At 46.3% G+C, this 20289-nt stretch overlaps 2 protein-coding genes across 8 annotated transcripts in view; one reads left to right on the top strand and one right to left on the bottom strand.

The window, feature by feature from the left end:
• The first annotated feature begins 2686 nt into the window (after positions 1–2686).
• Positions 2687–6059, top strand: txnb (thioredoxin b). Its single transcript, XM_086198120.1, has 5 exons — positions 2687–2843; positions 3843–3947; positions 4591–4656; positions 5391–5456; positions 5542–6059. Exons 1-5 carry the CDS (start codon positions 2820–2822, stop codon positions 5605–5607), a joined length of 327 nt encoding a protein of 108 aa, XP_086054246.1. The 5' UTR covers positions 2687–2819; the 3' UTR covers positions 5608–6059.
• svep1 (sushi, von Willebrand factor type A, EGF and pentraxin domain containing 1) overlaps positions 5826–20289 on the bottom strand; it is a 102597-nt gene continuing 88133 nt past the window's right edge. For 5 of the 7 annotated variants that reach the window (XM_086198118.1, XM_086198115.1, XM_086198113.1 and 2 more), the window contains 15 exons: positions 20026–20217; positions 19771–19938; positions 18843–19515; positions 15674–18399; positions 15353–15587; positions 14933–15088; positions 14308–14371; positions 13236–13409; positions 12904–13083; positions 11984–12160; positions 11173–11343; positions 10023–10118; positions 8953–9048; positions 8278–8371; positions 5826–6280 (listed from right to left, as the gene is read on the bottom strand). In XM_086198118.1, the coding sequence (XP_086054244.1) occupies positions 6250–6280; positions 8278–8371; positions 8953–9048; positions 10023–10118; positions 11173–11343; positions 11984–12160; positions 12904–13083; positions 13236–13409; positions 14308–14371; positions 14933–15088; positions 15353–15587; positions 15674–18399; positions 18843–19515; positions 19771–19938; positions 20026–20217 (5233 nt within the window). In that variant the 3' untranslated portion in view covers positions 5826–6249. The remainder of the gene's footprint in view (positions 6281–8277; positions 8372–8952; positions 9049–10022; positions 10119–11172; positions 11344–11983; positions 12161–12903; positions 13084–13235; positions 13410–14307; positions 14372–14932; positions 15089–15352; positions 15588–15673; positions 18400–18842; positions 19516–19770; positions 19939–20025; positions 20218–20289) is intronic. The other 2 variants (XM_086198117.1, XM_086198119.1) reach the window with 2 other exon arrangements.

The following is a 20289-nucleotide window of genomic DNA, read 5'->3' as shown; positions in this document are numbered from 1 at the left end:
TTCGTTCCACCATTTGGGAACAACAGAAGAGTCTGGCTAGAGATTTGGAGCAGCGCTGGGCTGGAAGCACCAGGCGTCTTTGGCATGCAGAGCGTAGTGGGCGAGAAGGAGAGTAGACCTGGATCAGGGATTCCAGGTAGGCTGGAGCCGTTCTTGTGATTGTTTTGTGAGCCAAGAGAAGTGCCTTGAATTTGATCCTGGCTGCCACTGGAAGCCAGTGAAGAGAAACCAGCAGCGGGGTGACATGTGCCCTTTGGGGCTGGTTGAAGACCAGACGTGCTGCTGCATTCTGGATCATCTGCAGAGGCTTGAATGAGCCTGCAGGGAGGCCTGCCAGAAGAGAGTTGCAGTGGTCAATGCGTTAGATGACAAGAGCCTGAACCAGAATCTGTGTGGTCTGTTGGGTCAGGAAGGGTCTGATCTTCCTGATGTTGTAGAGGGCATAACGGCAAGACCGAGAAACTGAGGCCACATGAACCTTAAAGGTCAGCTGGTCATCAATCATGACACCCAGGTTTCTGGCTGAGTTTTTGGGCACTCAATTAATGTTCACTGCTATGCTGACGACACACAGCTGTACTTATCAATGCATCCTCATGAAGTAAACCAGCTGACTAAACTGGAGGCCTGTCTGAAGGAGATAAAAACTTGGATGACCCATAATTTCCTTTTATTAAACTCTGACAAAACTGAAGTCATTGTCCTGGGCCCAAAACATCTTAGAGACACCCTATCTAATGAGATAGGAACCCTGGAAGGCATCACCTTGGCCCCCAGCACGACCGTAAGGAACCTAGGAGTTCTCTTTGATCAGGATCTGTCCTTTAATGCCCACATTAAGCAAATTGCTAACGTTAGCTAGTACTGCTCTTGACAGGTATCAAAGCTAACGGTTCAAACTCACCCCTCGTCCTCGCCGAGGACCCCGCGGTGCCCCACACATTCTCGCATTCGCTCATTTGTTCCACCTGCGTGTCTTCGTCCTCGGTGCTCTGTTTACATCTGCTCCCACGCGAGATCATGTGACAGCAAAAAGTGCTGAACAAATGCGTTGTTTTTTTTGTTTTTTTTTTACACAAGCCAGAATTTTAGTGAGGTTGCCTGGCGGCGAACCGGAGGTGTTATTTCCCACGCGCATCCATCCATTTTCTACCACTTATCCTGTCCGGGTCGCGGGGGCTGGAGCCTATCCCAGCAGCTTTTGGGTGTGAGGCGGGGTTCACACTGGACGGGTCACCAGTCCATGGCAGGGCCAACACAGAGACAGACAACCATTCACAGCATGGCTCTAAATCTCTAGCCAGATTCTTCTCCTCTGTCGTTCCCAAATGGTGGAACTTTTTTTGGTAACCCCAAGCGCCGCGTTTATATCACACCCTGCCCTCACGGCCACAGCACATACGGACAGGTACACCACACCAATCACCCCAAACCGACCGCACTTGCGCTTCACTCGCACCTCCACCCACTGGGACACCATATACTGGTTGGGACTCGTCTCCGTGCCAACCATACACAGACGGCCTGTTACTGGGTCACTCAGAGTTCACTGCTGCCAGCGCTTTTTTTTTATTACTTTCACTTTTGTTTTTAAAGCAGTTTTTAAAATTTGAATGACTTTGTTAAACTGAAAGAGAAAGAGATGTCCAATCATTCCTGATACCTCGTCAGGTAGTTTTTGCTCAGCATGAATGAGGTTTATGAGACCACAGCAATCCTGAGCCATCACACAGTGGTAATAAATGCATTTAATACATATTTAATATAGAAATGAATAACAAAATCATCTGCCAGCTCGGTAAAGGTAGAACTTGCCATTCAAACAAAAATAAAACTCTGACACTGATAAAACGCCTTTGTAGGGTGAATGTCATTTTTTAAATGTCTAGTTGTTTTTATTAGTTTTCTTAGTTCTTTCCTTTAAGAGATGAATCGAGTTATAGTGAGAGGCAACATCAAATATTCACTTCAAGACCAACGTACACACATTAAATATGTGTTTGGGCGTAGCTAAGCAACCAAATGAGGGAACTCAGAGCAACGCAGGAAAAGCGATGACGTAATGACGACAGCCGTATAGGACGTGGAGCTACGCTTTCTCGGTCATTTACGGTAAATGGAGAATTGTCAAGTCATTGTGACTTGAATTGCCGTTTCACTCTCCTCGCTAGCCTTTTACATGTCAAGACTTTTGACGTGTGAATTATACAACCGACCACGAATTTTAACTCCATTTGTCATCCAAGCATAAATAACAAGTTATTATCTATCAGGTATGCGTACACTCGGTGTGTTTCGGAGCAGACGTGAACTTGCTCTCCAGCCGACACACTATTAACAAATATATCGCGCCCTGACCAAACTGACAGGAAACATTTTATAATCACGTCCAGATTCATACAAAAAAAGCCATCGAAGAAGCGCCGAGCCACATCAAGTATTGAGGAAAGAATGACGTTCTTTTCCGGGAAAAAAACTTTCAAAATAAATGTCCAGTTTCCAAAACTCAACGTAATTAAGTCAGAGTATTACGTTTTAATGGAGGAAAATACATCAAAATAAGTTGCCTGTAATAAACGTTTCTTGAACACGTCGTTTGTGCGCTACATAACGACGCGGTGCAAAGAGACACCCGTTTATACGCATGTGCCGAAGATGGCGTGCTTTTATTTTTGAGGCCATAGACAACCATTTCCGCTTTGGTTTAACCGAGCTTGACGCGGCCGTATAAAAAAAAGCAGCGTGGGTAGTGGAAGTAGGTCATTCCCTCTGTCCGCCGCCTTCAGTCTATACCGAGACCAGCGCATCCGACCGTCATCATGGTTCGCCAAGTGGAAAATATGGTAAGTTTTATTGTTGAAGAACGCAGCGGTTCTTCGCGTAACGTCTTCCATGGCCGCCATTGTCGCTAGTTACGACAGGTTTTAGTTCCGTGGCAGCCCCGGGAATACGCGCCCGTTTCCTGTTGTGACTCCATAATAACAACGGTGTCGCCAGTTTCTGGTTCGAGCTCCGAGTTTACAAACTCTTATGCATTGGCGAGCTAAATATCCAGAGGTTCCCCTCGGTGGGACCCGTGGATCGAGCAGCGATACAGAAGCGTGCGTGCGGGCGGGCGGGCTTTGCCACCACGTTAGCCTGGAAGCACGGAGGCTTCCACGTTCGGCCGCCGCGCTTCGGCGTCGAGATGGCTAATATCAACGACCGCGAGCGATTATTATTTTCACATCATATTGTTGCGGAGGTGCAGCTCAATCCGCACCAAGCTTACACCGAAACAGTGACACGATGCCAGACCGCAGGCCGTGTCCCTCCGCCGGGCGGTTCAGGAGCGGCGGGCGCGCACACGGTCGCGTCGCGCTGGTGAAAATACTTGTGAACGATATTGAGTCTCTTATTTTGAATCGTTTTTTTTGTTTTTTGTTTACAATGCAGTGTGTTAACGATCTTATCACCGGACTCGTCCCAGTTCAAAGCGCCGCCGCGTTCACGCTGGATGTGGTAAAAATGTCAGTAACAAGCAGAGGTGAAGTTGTGTTGCCGTCACTTGACAGTTTAATGCGGTTATGAGTGCGTGAAATGCGGGTGAGAACGATAACAAATCCATTCCAGCTGCTTTGAAGTTCACTGGATTATTGATGCGAGGCGTGGCTACTTATTTTCCGATAACTGTGGCGGAAATTGAACGCACCGTGAGACACAACAAACTGAGCTCAGAGAGATCACAGGAGGAAAATACAAGTAAAAAAAAAAAAAAGATGACAAAACTATAAAATACATTTTTGTAGTAACGCAATATTTGGTAGGTAACCACGTGACTCACCTGACCTTGTCTCTTACAGGATGAGTTTAACGCCATCCTGAAGGAGGCCGAAGATAAATTGGTGGTGGTGGACTTTACGGCCACCTGGTGCGGCCCCTGTAAACAGATGGCCCCCACATTTACAGTAAGTGTACATCTGTCAGTTCTTTGTGATGTTAGAAATGCATTGACAAAAGTGTCTGCATATTTTGTGTGTGTGGTGCCCTAATAATGTATTAATAAGCTTCATGTTAAAGGAGAAGAAGAAAAAAAGTTCACATCTTAAAAATGAATTCTGGAAGAATTGCTCACTTTCACATTTATGCCACAAAAGTGTACAAACAAAACAAAAAGAGAATCCCTGATTAACAAACATTCCCATGGCAGGTTATAATGATGAGGAAAAGTCAATTATTTCCTGGGTTCTAATTATGCCACCCTAATTTTTTGACTTTGTAATGAATCCAACCTTCTCCTTCAGCGTGATGACTCCACCCCAACATAACGCCACACAGCTTTTACCTTTCTTCATTTTCTTCCTGTTATGCTGTCAGAAGTGAGCGCCCGTACTGAAGGAAGGTACATTTAGGATGTGAGGGCTTACAGTTTTTGTGATGGAAGCACTCAGCCTGATTGATACGTGTAGGAGCATCTGATTGGAGAGTGCTTGTTGCTAAGGGAACCTTTCATCCGGCTCCATTTCGGCAGCGAGAAGAAAACGCCAGCCAATAAATGAGATGAAAAACGGTAGAACACGGCGCCTCTTAAACAGATCCGTTCTTTTGCAGAAACTATCGGAAGACGCTGAGAACGCCAATGTGATCTTCCTTCAGGTGGACGTGGATGAGGCTGAGGTTGGTGGGGTTTTTTTGTTTTTGTTTTTTTTAAAGCCAAGAAAACTTGGCTTCAGTTTAAGTGAGTTTTAAGAGAGGGGATGCTCATCTTATGAGAAAACGTGCTGGAGGGGGAAATGTTGACACACTTGACTAATGTAGTCAAGACGGTTTGGTTTTTAGTTCCTGCGCCAGGCCGTTCATCCCACAGCTGGTCGGGTGAATGCAAAGAAGTAGTTGAGGCCAGACTGAAGGAACGGCTGTGAATCAACACCAAGGTGAAGCTGTAGTCTTGGAGGAACAAAAGCGGTGGTAGAAGTGCAACTCACAACGCTGCAAGTATCCTGTTTTTAGGAGTTATAAGCAGCAGAATTGGTTGCAAATCAGATGAAATTAAAAAAAAAAAAACAATGTTACCACCCTGGAAGACAAGATTTTATTGCATCATTTTCCAAATCCAGATCAGGGTTGCCCACTGCCTCCAGTTTCTTTCTTCACTTGTCCCATCACTGATCATGAGGAACGCCAACACGAGGGATTTTCACATTTTTAAAGATCATTTTTACCTCACAAAACAAGTTTTTCTTCTGATCAAGATGTGCCTCGTTAAATCAAGTCCTGCTTGTCCAGGATCAGTTTCTCACCCTCTCCCTACTCCTTGAGCTGACCTCACGTTAGCTCACCTGCTGAGTTGTTGTTACAGAACTCGCTCTTGACTGCTGTTCCCTTTTTCGTGTGTCTGTGTGTGTTTCCAGGATGTAAGTAAAAACTGCGGTATCAGCTGCATGCCCACGTTCCAGTTCTACAAGAAAGGACAGAAGGTGTGTTTCAGTGTGGTATGGGCTCTTTCTGACCAAGGTACCAAACAAGCAACAACAACAACACCTCTGTTCTCTCGTCCTTCAGGTGGATGAGTTCTCCGGCGCCAACATAGACACGCTGAAGAAGAAACTGGTGGCTTTGAGAACTTAACTCCCACCCGACCGTACGCGCTTGTTATATAAACCACAGTATCGCTGTTAATACTCTGTACATGCTTAAAAGAAACATATTAGCTCTTATGTACAGTAACAAATCACGTCTTCTTCTTGAAACATGAGCAATAAGTCATTCCGCTCATGTGCTTCTGTGTGTGTCCGAGCGTCTGAAACGACCCAAACCTGACCACCAGTTTTATACGAGACATTGGCTCAACTCATCAGCTTTTATTTGTATGTTTATGTTTTCCAACAAGGCGGGTTTAATAAATGAAGACATGTTACAGAAACTTGGTTTGGTTTGTTCCTGCGAAGAGAAAACCGGTCTCGAGAGAAGATGTTTCAGGGTATTTTATGCTTTTAATTAAAAAAAAAAAAAAAAGTGAGAATAGTTTACACAAACATCGCACAAACACATCAATAGTTTTTACACATCGTACAAGTATATAGCAGCATATGTTTAATACTGTTGAGTTCTCTATATGAAAAAATACAGCTTTATTTTACAAACTGGTTCTTGCTTTGCCTTTTTCTTTTTTTTTAGCGGAGATGAGAATGATTTTGGTTTACAAGTGTGTGTGTGTGTGTCTGTTAACTATACAAGAGTTCCCTTCATTAGATGATTCACATGGAGACTTCAGAAGTGATAGTACACGGATCTCCTTTTCCTGCAGAGACACAAGAAGGAGGAAAGAAGCCGTTAAGAGACGGTAACCATGAAAAATTACGTGTTGTGTATTACTCAGAGTTACGGTACACAGGGTTTGACAGGGATTACTGCCTCTGTCGAACAGCTCATTGTTTCAAGGTCTCTTTTCTACAATTTAATTTAGCAGACGCTTTTGTCCAAAGCGACGTACAACACAAGCAAGAATTCAGACTTAATTAAGGAGAAGTCCATAGGAAGCACAAAAGTGCTTCAGTTGTGATTTGGTCACAGGTACTGCCATCTAGTGGCAGAAGAAGTGTCACCCCCCCACAGTTGGTGCTACATAATCACTAAGTGCTGGGTCTTGGACCCTCTGACTGATTCTACCCCACAGGACAAAGAGGAGAAGAGTCAGGTTCAGTGCCTCGGTGCTCTCTGAACAATTGAGTCTTCAATTGTCTCTTTTGTTAGCTGACAAAAACACACCAGGCTGATATTCTGGGAACAAGGTGGTGGGGCGGGGCTTGTGTCAAAGAATTTGCCAGCAAATTGGACCTGAGTCACAGGGTGGATCCGACAACTTTTGGTTTCCATTTCTCTGGAAACCCGAATGAACTCATGACACAGACATTTTCTGTGGCTGAACCAAGGAAATTAGACCAAGTGGAAGAAAGTGACGCTCTTGGAGAGAAAGAGAAACAAAAAAACAGTTCATGGAACAAGTGGCTTCCATTAAAGCGGTACTTCACCAGGAAGTGTTTTAGCTTTTGAAGAGCTCACTCGTGTGTGTCTTGAGTGAACAGAAATGTTTTTTCTTGCTGCATCACTTCTTTTTGAGTCTCAAATGCAAAAAGAGCCAGCAGCCTGTATTTAGCTTGAAGCTAAAGGTGGCTAACAACAGCAAACTGCCCAATAACGTCTGTCGCCAAACTGAAATGTGCACCTCTGATTTCTTCACCAGCAGTGGAATGCTCAGTAATCCACTACACTTTGATCTGAGCTCTAAACACACGAACTCAGACCCTACCATGCTACTCCATACTCTACTCTATAGACCATCATGCTACCGTGAAATAATGCAAGCTAGCTGGTTCAACAGGCTCAGCGCCCTTAAGCAGAGGGTTTCTAGTTTCTTTGTTGAGCTCAAATCAAAGTGCTTGTGAATTACTGAGTTCATGCGCAGACATCTTTGTTGTTGTTGTTAGCTGTCGGTCGCTATTAGCTTTAAGCTAAATATAAGTAGCCAGCGCTTTCTGCATTCTGGAGTCACAGGAAGTGATGCGGGAGGGAGAACTGCACACGTTTGTGAATACTTGAAATGCAAAATACACTTTTTTGGGGGTGAAGTATCACTTGAATTTCATTTAGGCTTTTGCTCTCCAGGTGAGCTGTAGTCACATCAAGTGGCTGAGGGGAAGTGGAGGTGGGGAAACGTCTGACTTCTAACTTTATTCTTCAAATGGTTGTTTTGTTTTTGTCAAGATGGACCCCCCCCCCCCCCATGTTGTAATTTTTGTATTTAAGCATCAAGTCAAATCCACGTGACCCCGGTAACCTCCAACTGCTCCAGTTAGTTGCGGGTCCATTTCCATTACAAAAGAAAGTAAAGCAGCCAGAGGAGCAGCACAGAGGCTCTGAGTGGCGCTGAGAAGGAGTAACAGAGAGGATGCAAATGGACCTGGAGAGGAAATAAATCATTCGCTGTTGTTTGTGATGCGTCGATACAAATGGACTTTGTGTTCTTGCTCCGGAGGCCAGTCATCGCTCTGGGAGACGTTTTCCACATTAAAGATTCATCACTGCTGAGATGTCAAAGATGACCCCCGAGACTCTGAGATGGCAACTCTATACTAAAGGTTTCACATTTTTCGAGTGAACATTTAGCTAAATAGAGAACTTACTATCTAGGTCAGAGTTGTTGTTTTTTGTTGTTGTTTTTTTGTTTTGGTGAAGTTTGCATTTTGAAGTGCTCCTTTTTTTTTATGGCCGCTGTTGTGCGTGAGCGTGTGTGTTTACCTGGAGCAGTCGTGTCCACTCCACCCAGGACTGCAGTGGCACCTGTTCGGTCTGATGCATCGACCTCCGTTCAGACAAGGTGATGAACACACAGCTGACACACACACAGACACACACACAATCATGATTACTCCAAGCACAGATATGTTAGGAGGGCACTGGAGAGGAGGATGTGTGCCCTGTTCTGATTATTTATTTACCCTAACAGGACCTGAAGCAGCAGTAAAGACTCAATCTGTTTTGTGGGGATGTCCCTTTAGAGGAGCGCTCCTCGCCTTGTGCTCGCCAAGGTCTGCAGCCTCTTAAGAACGAAACTAGGCACAGTTGTGACACACAGATGGCCAAGCGCTCAGTTCCTGGTTTGTAGCATTACTAATAAACCCACAGTGTGTGTGTGTGTGTGTGTGTAACTGTAAGCAGAACAGAATTATAATGAAAGAGATAGTGGCATGAATGTATCAGCCTGAATGAATGAATATTTGGCTGTAAAGAAACCAGATTCCTGTGGTATTTACACTCCGTTCCCACTGATATCAACTCTCAAGAGGATTACCAGTGTATTTAGTTTATCACTTAAATGAACAGAAGAAGGAAAAAAACAACCACAACCTCTGATGACATCACACATGGAGGGGATCCTCACTCACCACTACTGAAAACATGGGAGCAACTCACCTGTGTGACAGCGCGTCCCCGTCCACCCGCTGGGACACTCGCACTTGTAGGGTGCCACGCAACGCCCTCCATTCAAGCACGGCAGGATACAGATCGCTACGAGAGGCCAGAGGAACAAGAAGTCACTCGTCATCGTTGATTTAGATTTGAAAAAGCGTGCCACAGGGGCGATGGAGTTTTCTAGTCCAACCAGTTGCCTTGACAAACGAGCTGATGGGATTTTTACGTTGGGTTGCGGGTCATGCGATATGTTGATGCGTCGAGCAATCGAAACTTCATAAGTGAACTCTGATCTTATGATGTCAAGCGTGAACGCCAATGTTTGAAGGTAACGTCACGCTATCAACTTCACGGTCACCTTCTTCTCAACCCCTGCTGTTGAGACACAAAAAACCCTTCAAAATTCACAAGTGCAGGATTTACTGACATATTTTTGCACCGTACAACAAAGTGCTTAACTATTTCAAGCTAGTGTGAACCACTGACCACATTTCATGCATGTAGTTTAAATTTGACATGAGGGATCTAGATGTTCAACAATGCTAATGCTAACGGCACTGCTTTCAGAGGGGTTTGATTTAGCCACTTGCTAGCAACGGCCTTTCTGAACAAAAGGTTTCAAAATTCCAGAGTGGAGCATTTGCTGACCTGTTTTATTTTATAGAACAAAACTTTTAAAATGTCTTGCTCACCTGATGCTTGTGTGACTGCAAACCCATGTGAAAATCCCGCTGGCGGGCCGGTCAACGACATTAGCTTACTTTTGTGCTTTCGGACTCATACCTGTGTTCGGTCCTTGCCCAGAATCGTATCAAAGCGAAAACACGATGGAAAAACTCGAGATTTCGTTCCCTAGAGTTGAAAACAAGCTCCGATCCACTCAATTATCCCAGCCCCTGTGTGTGTGTGTGTGTGTGTGTGTGTGTGTGCGTGTGTGTGTGTGTGTGTTTTATTGTCTGCTAAAGCCTGCTTGGCAAGCTGGCTGGATTCCAGCATTAGTGGGTGTTTGAATTGGGATCTCTGTGTTAACATAGTAACACTGTCACTAGATCTGACGAGCGAGTACTCACGCTCCTCGCAGAGGCGACCCATCCATCCTTCAGGGCACGCGCACGTGTTGGGCCGCTGACACACACCTCCGTTCTGACAGTGCAGCCAACACACCGCTGTGAGAGACGACACACACACACACACACACACACACACAAGAACATCTCACATTAGGGGAATGCTTCCCACCGCGCGTGCACACACACACACACATACACACACAGGCGCGCACCACACACAACTCAACTTTTCTATGTCGCACAGACAATCCTCTTAAGAGCCACAGAGGAGAGCAGAAGAGAGAAAATGTTCAATCCTTTTTTTCAGTGCAACACGAAAAGGAAATGGTTATTTCTGTGCATCAGCCATGCAAGCTAACATACTAGAACATGTTCACATGAGTTGAGAAACATGCACGAACGTCATGCTGTTTCTCTTTTGGGTTAGACATGCAGAGAGAGAGAAAGGAGTCTCCTGAACAAACAGGGACGGTTCAACAGGCCTGTCTCTCTCTCTCTCTCTCTCTCTCACACACACACACACACACACACGTATATTATTTAATCGATTTGGTGACTCAGAGGAGCAGTCTGAAGGTGTCAATTTAATAAATAACAAAAAAACACGTATATGCCACAATGAAAAAACAGTAGATGAGAAAAGATTTGCATGAAACTGAATAGAGGCTGAATAAAAGGAGCACCAGTTACTAAAAGGTGCCGTTTTTCATTTTTCAAGTGCATTCACTTTAATTTTTCTGCATCTGGTTGGACAAATAAAACCTTACAGCGGGCCAGTTTGGGTCAGCAGGCCCCACTTTGAGCAGCTCTGCTACAGAGGAATAGAAATGACAGGATGCAAATAGGTTTTTTGTCCAGTTTGCTCTAAACCGGCTGGAGAGAGTTCCAGAGTCACACATTAGAAAGCGTCAAAACCACCCCGAAGTAACTCTGTCATACTGTAGACGTGTGAGTGGTGTTAGGAGATCAGTTAGAGGAGGAGAGAGAGAGAGAGAGAGAGAGCAAGTAAGAGGCAAAGCAGCATCATTCCAGGAAAGGATCGTCAAAGGTACAAAGCGGCGTGGTGTCGTGTTAAAAGGAGGGAAATGACGCAGGAGAAGACAGCGTCCTGTCCGTCTCACACACACACACACAGGCGTGTACTCTCTACCTCGACATGTGGGAGGCGGCGTCCAGGTGCCGTTCTCCAAACACCTGCTCCTTCCAACGCCCTCCATGGCGTAGCCACCAAAACAAGAGTACACCGCCACGTCCCCGAACTGGAACACCGCCCCCCGCACCACCCCATGGGCCACATGGAGGGGGGGACCACAGGACACCCCTGTACAACAGCCCAGATGGAATGACCCACCAATTACTCGCTGGACCTCTCCATTTTCAGTCTGGCTTAGTGTCAGATTCTGCTGCTGCCGTTTGTGTGTCTTTGACTCTAAATGATCCACTGTTGCTATGGCAACAGGGAGGGGAAAACGCCCAACAATCATGCATTTATGTCAGGTAGTTCAGGTGTGCGTTCCCTTGCGACCACGACAGGACTCAGACCACCATCGTGCGCAGAGAAGAACAAACAGCATGCGAACATCGAGCCACAGCAACGTAGGCGCCATTGTTTTGCTAATTCACCGCGCTGAAGAAAGATCAGAGGACCATGTGACAAAGGTTGCCATAGAAGCTGCAGAGGTGGCCGTAATTAGTGCTGCATACAGGACACCAACGGTGTTTGATGCAGCCTCATTTGTTTGGATAAAAGCTCGGCGAGAGACGGACAACAACAAAGAGAAATGGACTCAAGTGTGGACGGAGACGTGCAAGTGGAGAGAGGCGGTGGACACCAGTCTGAGGGGAGCATGCCAGGTGTTCTAGCTCAGGGCCTGAGACACGGAGTAGACCCACATCCTAGTCACGAGACTGAAGGAGCAGAGCTAAACGTGAGTCAGCGGACCTAGAAGGAGCATACGTACTCTCACACGCGGAGCTGACGGGGCTCCAAGTTTGGTCTGGCCTGCAGGTGATGGTGCCGCCCCCTTTAACCTGCTGACCTTTGGGGCAGGTCACACGGACCGACTGACCCACGTAGAACTCCTGGGGTCCGTTACTGCTGACCTCCCTCCAGCCAGGAGGAGTGGGACAAGACTTAGCTGTGAGGGACACAAACTACAGATTAATCTCTGGTTCCTTTAAGGTCTCGATTGTACCTGTTAGCACAGTGGTGAATGCGACTCCGACATAATATCACGTCATCATGTGAAGCTGATCCATCCACCTTCAAGGCATGCAGAGCTCTGCACCAACACCAGTGTTCACTCTGCGTTAGCTGCTCTTACCCCAGGAAAACGTCTCCCTCGTGGTTCAACATGCTAACTGGGCGTGTGCTGTTCAGTGCTAGTAGGTAGCGTACAATAGGTTTCTGATGAGCTGAAACTTTCCATACAGCTTTTATTCCAGACATTGCCAATTTATTTAGTTTATGTCCAATCTATACTTCCCTTTTATTTTCAAATATTCAATTTTGCAGTTAACGAGACTCTATTTTAGCTATCTATGCGTAAACGTGCATCATTTCCTCATATTCCAATTCCCCAGAACAGCTCTTCCTCAAAGGGTGACCACCTGTCCTTGGCTCCTCTGACTAATTCTTTAACTCATTGTTACTCAAGTTGAGAAATTTAGAGTAAAACTCAGTGATGTTGCAAAGCAGGTTTGCGGTTTGCTTGCGCCAGATTGCAAATGTTTGCTAAATGATTGAGGGACTGACAAAGAAACAGGAACCAAAAAAAGACACCTGTTAAAGTAAATGAGACACGGTGGTTCAGAGTCGTAAACGGCCTGTGTGTGTTTGTGTGTGTGTGAAAGAGAAAGAGAGAGAAAGAGGGTGTCTCACGTTGGCAAGTGGGGAATGCTGAGCTCCAGGTGTCGCCCCCCATACACACCACCAGAGAATCTCCCACCAGGTCGTAGCCCGTGTCACACTGGAACTCCACAGCACGCCCAGTGTTCAGGCTGTGCTCCTGCACTTTACCGTGCAGCATGTGCTTTGGGCTGTCGCAACCTTGAGCCACTACTGACATGAAAGATAGCATATCAAATGTACAAATGAGAGTTTGTTAAAAATTCATAATGGTGTAGCGCATAGAATGTGTGTGTTTGTGTGTGTGTGTGTGTGTGTGTGTGGGAGGGGTTTGATGAGAAACAGGTTTGCCTATTACTGTTCACCTTCACATGAAGGAACTGGCAGACTCCATGTGCCATTGCCCAGACAGGTGAGGATCTTTGGGCCAACCAGCCGCAGGCCTGCATTACATACATAGCTGGCATTGTGTAGGTGAGTCTCTCCTGTCACCTGGAATGCTGCATTCTTCACTGTGGGAGGGGTTCCGCAGGACTGTGCTGGGGAGACAAAAGATGAGAAAAAAGTGTCATGACATAGGTGGAATCACATTCAGAGGTAACACCCTCCATGTAGTCATTTATGTTGGTTTTACATTGCTTTATGTTTAACTATTTACTTCTTTACGACTTAAATGGGGTGTGGACATTGCAGAGAGATTAGCACAGCTGCAGTTGAGCTAAAGTTGAGCCTTTGTCTTTGCATGGAGCTCCACAGGCTTTGTTACTGAACTTTGATTGTGTTCCTGGCTTTAAAGCCATATTTCACCCAAAAAGCATGTTTGGCCTTTCAGGTTCTCACAAATTGGTGTCCTGAGCTTGCAAAGGCCTTTTTTTCCTTCCTGTATCACTTTGTTTTGACTTCAGAATGCAGAAAGAGCCAGCCACGTATGGAGTATTTAACTTAAATCAAGTGACAACTGGCAGTCAATAACAGCTGAACTGTCCAACAACAAACCCTCATTCTGATCATTCGGTATCTTTAACATCTTTTTATCCAACTGTATGCTCTGTCATCCACAAACACTTTGGTTTGAGCTAAAAAGCAAACGATAACGCCTCTGTTTTCATGCTATGAGTTTGAGAGTTTTTTAAAGACGTGCTTTTAGACAGTTTTGCTATTACTAGTAGTTTGTTGCCACGGGGCATCATTAGCTTCAAGCTAAATAGACATGGCTGGCTCTTCTGCACTCTGGAGTCACAAGTAATGCAGGAGGGCGGAAAATCTTTATGAGCACGAAAGGCTATTTTGTGTGTGTGTGTGTGTGTGTGTGTGTGTGTGTGTGTGTGTGTGTGTGTGTGTGAAGTATCTCTTTAAGATTTTTAGCTATATGATTAAATATTTGACGTTTTCAAGGAGAATCCTTCAGGTCTTCCTCTTGTGCATTAAGAAACGTACCAACACACATTGGCTGCGTACCACTCCATGTTTTGTCCCCCTGGCAGGTCTGGATCGAGTCTCCCTGTGACGAAGAGAACAAAGAAGAGCAGACAAACTGAGCATCGCGCTGTGCAGCTGACACTGATTTGTAAAGAAGGGAGCAGGATACTATCATCTGCATGATCATGATTTTTAAACTGTGAAATGGGACTTTGATCTTTTTTAGTTGTAAAATCTGTTTTTTTCTCCCTGTCTGTCTGTCTTCAGTGCATCAGTACACGGTGGCAGGCTTCTACAATAAGGAAGCTAGAATATCAGTGGTTATCAGTGCATCAGGAGGAGTGACTCAGCTCTTTCTGTTTACTCAGTTACTGCACACTCCTCAGGATAGCTGAGGGGAAATCACATGACTGTAATCTGATGATTAGCCATTAGCGCTGTCCGGAGGCTTTAAAAACCACAATGCTGAACAGAGAAGAAAACCGTTCTATCTATCAGAATGACGAGTTGACCTTACACTTATTACATCTTTTACAGGTCGACATGATAAGGTGTAAACTTGGAGCTCGGTTACACAATAAAGCAACAAGTGTTTACCCAAAATTTTAGCCCGCCACAGCAGAAACCCTGTGATAAACAGTACCTTCATGTCGAAGCCAGGCAGGCAGGAGTATGTGACGAAGTCCCCATAGTTGTAGCTGTCCCCCTCAATGACACCATGATGTAGAGGAGGGGGTTTTTCACACATCACCAGCTCACAGGAAACAGATGAGATGCTTGGAGCCCAGCTTCCACCCGCCTTATTATAGAACACACAAACAGTGTGGGAAAGTATCATAACTAGTTTCTTTTTTGTTTAAAAATGAAAAATGTTTAAAGATTTTTCCATCTGTTGTCTGGAATTTTGTCATCCGTCCATCACAGCTACTTGTCACAGTTTGGCCAAAGAGTCTCAGTAAGAGTAAACAGGCTGGTCGAACTTTGTTTTAGTTAACCATTTTCCAATTAGTTTGTCACATTAATATTAAGAATCTAAGAGAGCCAGATAACACATGTTTAATACCTGACATTCAGCCAGAGCAGACCCCTGCAGGTAGAAGCCGGGAGGGCAGGAGAGGGTGATGGTGCTTCCAACAGGGGTGAGCTCCTTCCCGCTAACTACCAAATGGGGGATGGAGGAATTAGTGGGAAGCAGGCAGGGAGTGGGACGGCAACGGATGCTGTGCTTGGACCAAGAGCCGTCACTCTGGCAGGACAGAGTCGCCGTCAGTGATGCTAACTCGTACCCACCATCACAACTGGACAAAGAGGGGACAAGGAATACCAGAGTGTTTGAGAAATGTAAATGCGAACACAGATTTCAAGTGCTTATTTTAACATTTACCTGTACGTGATCTGGTTTGGGAAGGTGAATGTCTCCCCGACAACCTGGGCATTGGCTACATCAGGAGGTTTTCCACACCTCACGGGCTCACAGCTGATTCTGGGTTCGCCCCATCTCCCATCTCTCCCACAGGAGAGGTGCGGGTACCCCCTTGGCTGGTAGCCAGGCCGACACCTGTATATAACAGTGTCTGGGAAGGTGGCAGTGCCGCCCTGCAAAACAGCATGAGGAACTGTAGGCGGGGCGGCACTGCACCTCCCCCGGCCACACACAGGTACCCCAGGGCTCCACACCCCTCCCTTCTCACACACCGCCTGAGAGGGTCCCAGCAGCTTGTAACCGTCATCACATTGGAAGTGCACTCGGTCCCCACAGGCTCGGTCGCGACCAAGAACCACACCGAATTTCACCACAGGGAGAGTACATAGACAGGGCCGACACTGAGGTACGGTTCCCACCCAGAAGCCTTGAGCAGAGCAGCGTAGGATGGGATCCCCGACTACCTCGTAACCCTCAAAGCAGACATACTCCACTATGTCGTCGTAATTGAAGCTGGAGCCATTCAGGAAGCCATGGCTGATGTCCTCAGGTGGATCACAACTGATAATGTCACAGTGGGGAGCCGGTTTGTCCCAAAGCCCATCAGACTGACAAACACGCGTAGGAATTCCATTAATAGTGTATCCTTCATCACATTCATACTTTACCTTACTGTTGAAGTCAAACTCTGACCCCAACACATGGCCATTAGGTATTGGCAAGGGTTTCAAACAGCGGGCAGGCACGCATATCAGATTTCCATGACTCCATGTGCCATCAGCCTGGCAAACACTGACAGATTTCCCTTTTAAGAGAAAACCAGGCTGACAACTCAGTTCAATTTCCATGTTATAGGTATACTCATCGCCTTTAAAAGTAATATCACTGGGGACTGTAGGAGAACCACATGACACCGGCTCACACCAGGGTTTCTGTCCATTCCACTTCCCATCTGCCTGGCAGGTAACAGAGTCACTACCCTTGAGGATGAACCCAGGGTTACACTCATAGTGCAGGACCTCAGGATACACAAAGGTACCGTGAGCTGTGCCATTAGTAATAGTCCCTGGGTCACCGCAGGAAATCGGGCGACAAACAGGTGCGTCGTTAGTCCACAGACGACCTGAGAGACACTGTCTTACAGGCTCTCCCACAAGCTCATAGCCTTTCTCACAAGTATATTTGACCATGCTGCCAAGGGAGGTATCTGTCACATTCACCCAGCCATGCTCCGGGCCAGGTGGTGTCTCACACTCTGCTGGGACACAAGAAGGGGCCGTTCCATTCCAGCCCCCATCCTCCTGACACACAAGTCTGGTGGGACTTGTGAGGTCGTAGCCTTTGTTGCAACGATACTCGATGAACGTTCCATACAGGAAGCTCAAGTCCATGGGGGAGGCTAATGTTCCAGTGTCTTTAGAAGTAGTACCAGAGTCTGCCCTAGGTTCCACCACCCTAACATAGTCCCCAAAGTCAATGTGCGGAGGGAGGCCACAGTCTGAGGGTACGCAGGTTGGAACAGAGCTTGACCAGCCAAACTCCTCACATGTTAGGTGGTCTTGACCTACAAGTTGGAAGCCGGGGAAACAGCTATAAAAAATAGTGACACCAAAACCGTGATCCTGACCCTCTACGAAGCCATTTTCAATAGCTTGGGGTGGGGTGCAGGATATCTGTATGCATGCAGGTGGCTCAGAATCCCATTCCCCACTGGCCAAGCACTTAAGAGTCTCTGGGCCTTGAGGACGGTAACCACGACGGCAAGAGTAGGTAGCATTATGACCAAATTGGAGTTTAGTGTAGACTACTTTCCCATTTGTTGTCTGCTTAGGGACTGAGCATTCAATTGGGCGGCAAGAGGGTACGCCTCCTATCCAGAGTCCCTTCTCTCCACAAAGGACAGTGGCGTTCCCCACTAAATTATATCCAGTCCTACAGCTGTACAGTGCCTTGCTTAGATACATAAGACCCTGAACATCAACAATGCCATTTGAAATCTCCACTGGCTGAGAGCATTCAACAGGAATACACTCTGGGTAAGGACTGCTCCACTGTCCACTGGACAGACAGGATACAGAGCCTTCTTTTCTTAAAGTGAAACCATCCATGCATGTGTAGGTCACCACAGAGTTGAAAGGAAATGGGGGTGACGATGTGGAAGGGCCACTGAAGGATACCTCAGGCAGTGGCCCACAAAACACCTGCTTGCACACAGGAAAGGTGTCATTCCACTCCTGTGATGGTGTACACCAGAGGATTCGAGCCCCCTCAAGGACGTAGCCGTCCTCACAGGATAACTCCACTGTTCCGGATTCAGAGTCCAGGCTTTTCAGAACAAGGTGGTTTTCTTCCAGCGGTGGCTCAGGACACTGCACAGGTGAGCAGCGTGGACGCCTTGTCTTATCCCACCTTCCATACTTCAGACAGGTCCAGATGGCATCCCCGATCAGCTCATAACCCTCGTCACAGACATACTCCACTTTGCGGCCCACTTGGAACTCAGAGCCTCTATAATGTCCATGAACGATGTCTGGAGGAGGGTCACAAGTCAAAAGGACACAGGCGGGAGGGTCGTTGTTAGACCACTGGCGATTGGCTTGGCAAAATCTCTCTGGACGACCGACCAGTCTGTAGCCTGCATTACAGGCGTATATCACCTTGCTGTTGAAGGTCAATCGACCTCTGGCCTGTAGGGGGATGAACAGAGGCAAGTTTAATCTAAAAAAACATATTTAGCATTGCATAAACAACATATTTTGAGGTATAATAGGAGGTTGGGCTGTTTTATGACTTTTGGTGGTTTGTAACGTCCCAGTATTTCCCTAGAATGAATATGAAATTCTGTAGAAATTACAGTAAAAATGGGGGCAAAGTTCATAGAAATTGATTTCAGTTGGTTATTTTGACTTATTTTGTGGAATATTTTTGTAAGCCCAGTAATGTTTACTTTTTAATCAGATTTCCTGTTATAACAATAAGAAAAAAATGTTTGTTAACGTAAAACATTGCAATTGTTGAATAATTAAATCTGATCAAAACAACACAAAACCCAAACAAAAAAATTGCAACACTTAAGTGGAACAAGAACCTCTTGAGTGTGTATTAAATCTGTTGTATCCGTGTAACTAACCTGGATATATCCATTCCTGAGTGGAGGAGGGGGGGGGCAGGACACAGGAACACAGTTGGGCAGAACCCCTCCCCACTCCCCATTAGCCTTGCACATCCTCCTCTTCTCCCCTCGGATCAGGAAGCCTTTATCACAGCTGTATGCCACGATGGCTCCGAAACTGTAGTTTGTTCCACTCACATAACCCCGATCAATGCTCTCTGGCCGGGAACACCTCACTGGCACACAGCCAACATCATATGGCGAAGGATCCCACTCTCCTCCCATCAAGCATCTCAGTGTCGCTGTGGTGTTGAGCATAAAGCCCTCTTCACATTTATAACTTACTTCAGTGTTACTGGCGTATTTTGGTTTGTTGACTGAATCTAAAATGGCGTGGGGAAGTTCAGGTGGACGCAGGCAGAAGTTTGCGATGCAGCGAGGGACCTCCATTCCGTCCGGGGGTGCCCAAACACCCTGAGCATTACACATCATCTTGGAGTTATTGCCAGCAGTGTATCCATCAGTGCAGTAGTAGTTAGCAGTGTCTCCGAACAACTGGTGGCTCTCATAAGGCTCGGCGTGGTCGATGGCAGGTGGAGGGCCACAGGAGCGGGGGACACACTGGGCAGAGCTTTCACTCCACTGGCCATTTGGTAGACATTCTCTGGTCTCTGAGCCGATCAGAGTATAGCTGTTGAAGAGAGAGCGAGAGAGAGAGAGAGAAAGTAGGAAAGTCGCTCCCCAATATCGTTAAAATACTGCAATGTTTACATGTTCCACATGTAAAATCGCTAAGAAAGGCCTGCATGCAAGACTCACACTTACTTCCTGTGATTACAGACTACATCACATACACAAGGTGGCACCAGTGAAGCAAGTTTGACGTTTTCCACACTTTGAATTGACAAAATAGCATAATAACTGAGGAGACTTCAACCCCATTTACCCTTCTTTGCAGACATAGTGCACCTTGTTCCCCAGCTCAAAGTTATCTCCTACAGTCTCCGCATCTCTCAGTGCTGGCGGCTCGTTGCAGAGGACGCTCACACAGCGTGGGAAAGGCCTGCTCCAATCCCCTGTTGCCTCACAGATCACCTCCATGGGGCCCTGCAGTCTTTGTGCACAAAAACACACTACCGTTATATCAACAATGTTCATATAAATGGAGACTAAACTAAACTGCAGATGAATTTATTCACACCTGTGACCTTCAGCACAGGTGTACTTGACAGTAGACTTGTATGTGTTTGTGTCAAGGGTGTAGGCGGCATTCTGGACATGTGGAGGCCCCCCGCAGGTCACTGGGTAGCAGGCAGGTGGTGTCCCGGTCCACCTGAGACTGGCCAGACACTGGAACTCATAAGGGATTTGAGGCAGGTATCCTGTCATACAGCTGAGAAAAGAGTGAGATACACTTGTCAAAACTTCAAACTCCTATTATAGGTTTTTGTTTTTTATAGTAACT

Source organism: Aulostomus chinensis, chromosome 24 (genome assembly GCF_037954235.1).
Source record: "Aulostomus chinensis isolate RoL2024-O1b breed Wild chromosome 24, RoL_Achi_v1.0, whole genome shotgun sequence".
Taxonomy (NCBI): domain Eukaryota; kingdom Metazoa; phylum Chordata; class Actinopteri; order Syngnathiformes; family Aulostomidae; genus Aulostomus; species Aulostomus chinensis.
Note: the sequence above shows the minus strand (reverse complement) of the source record. Positions and strands in the feature narration are given on the sequence as shown.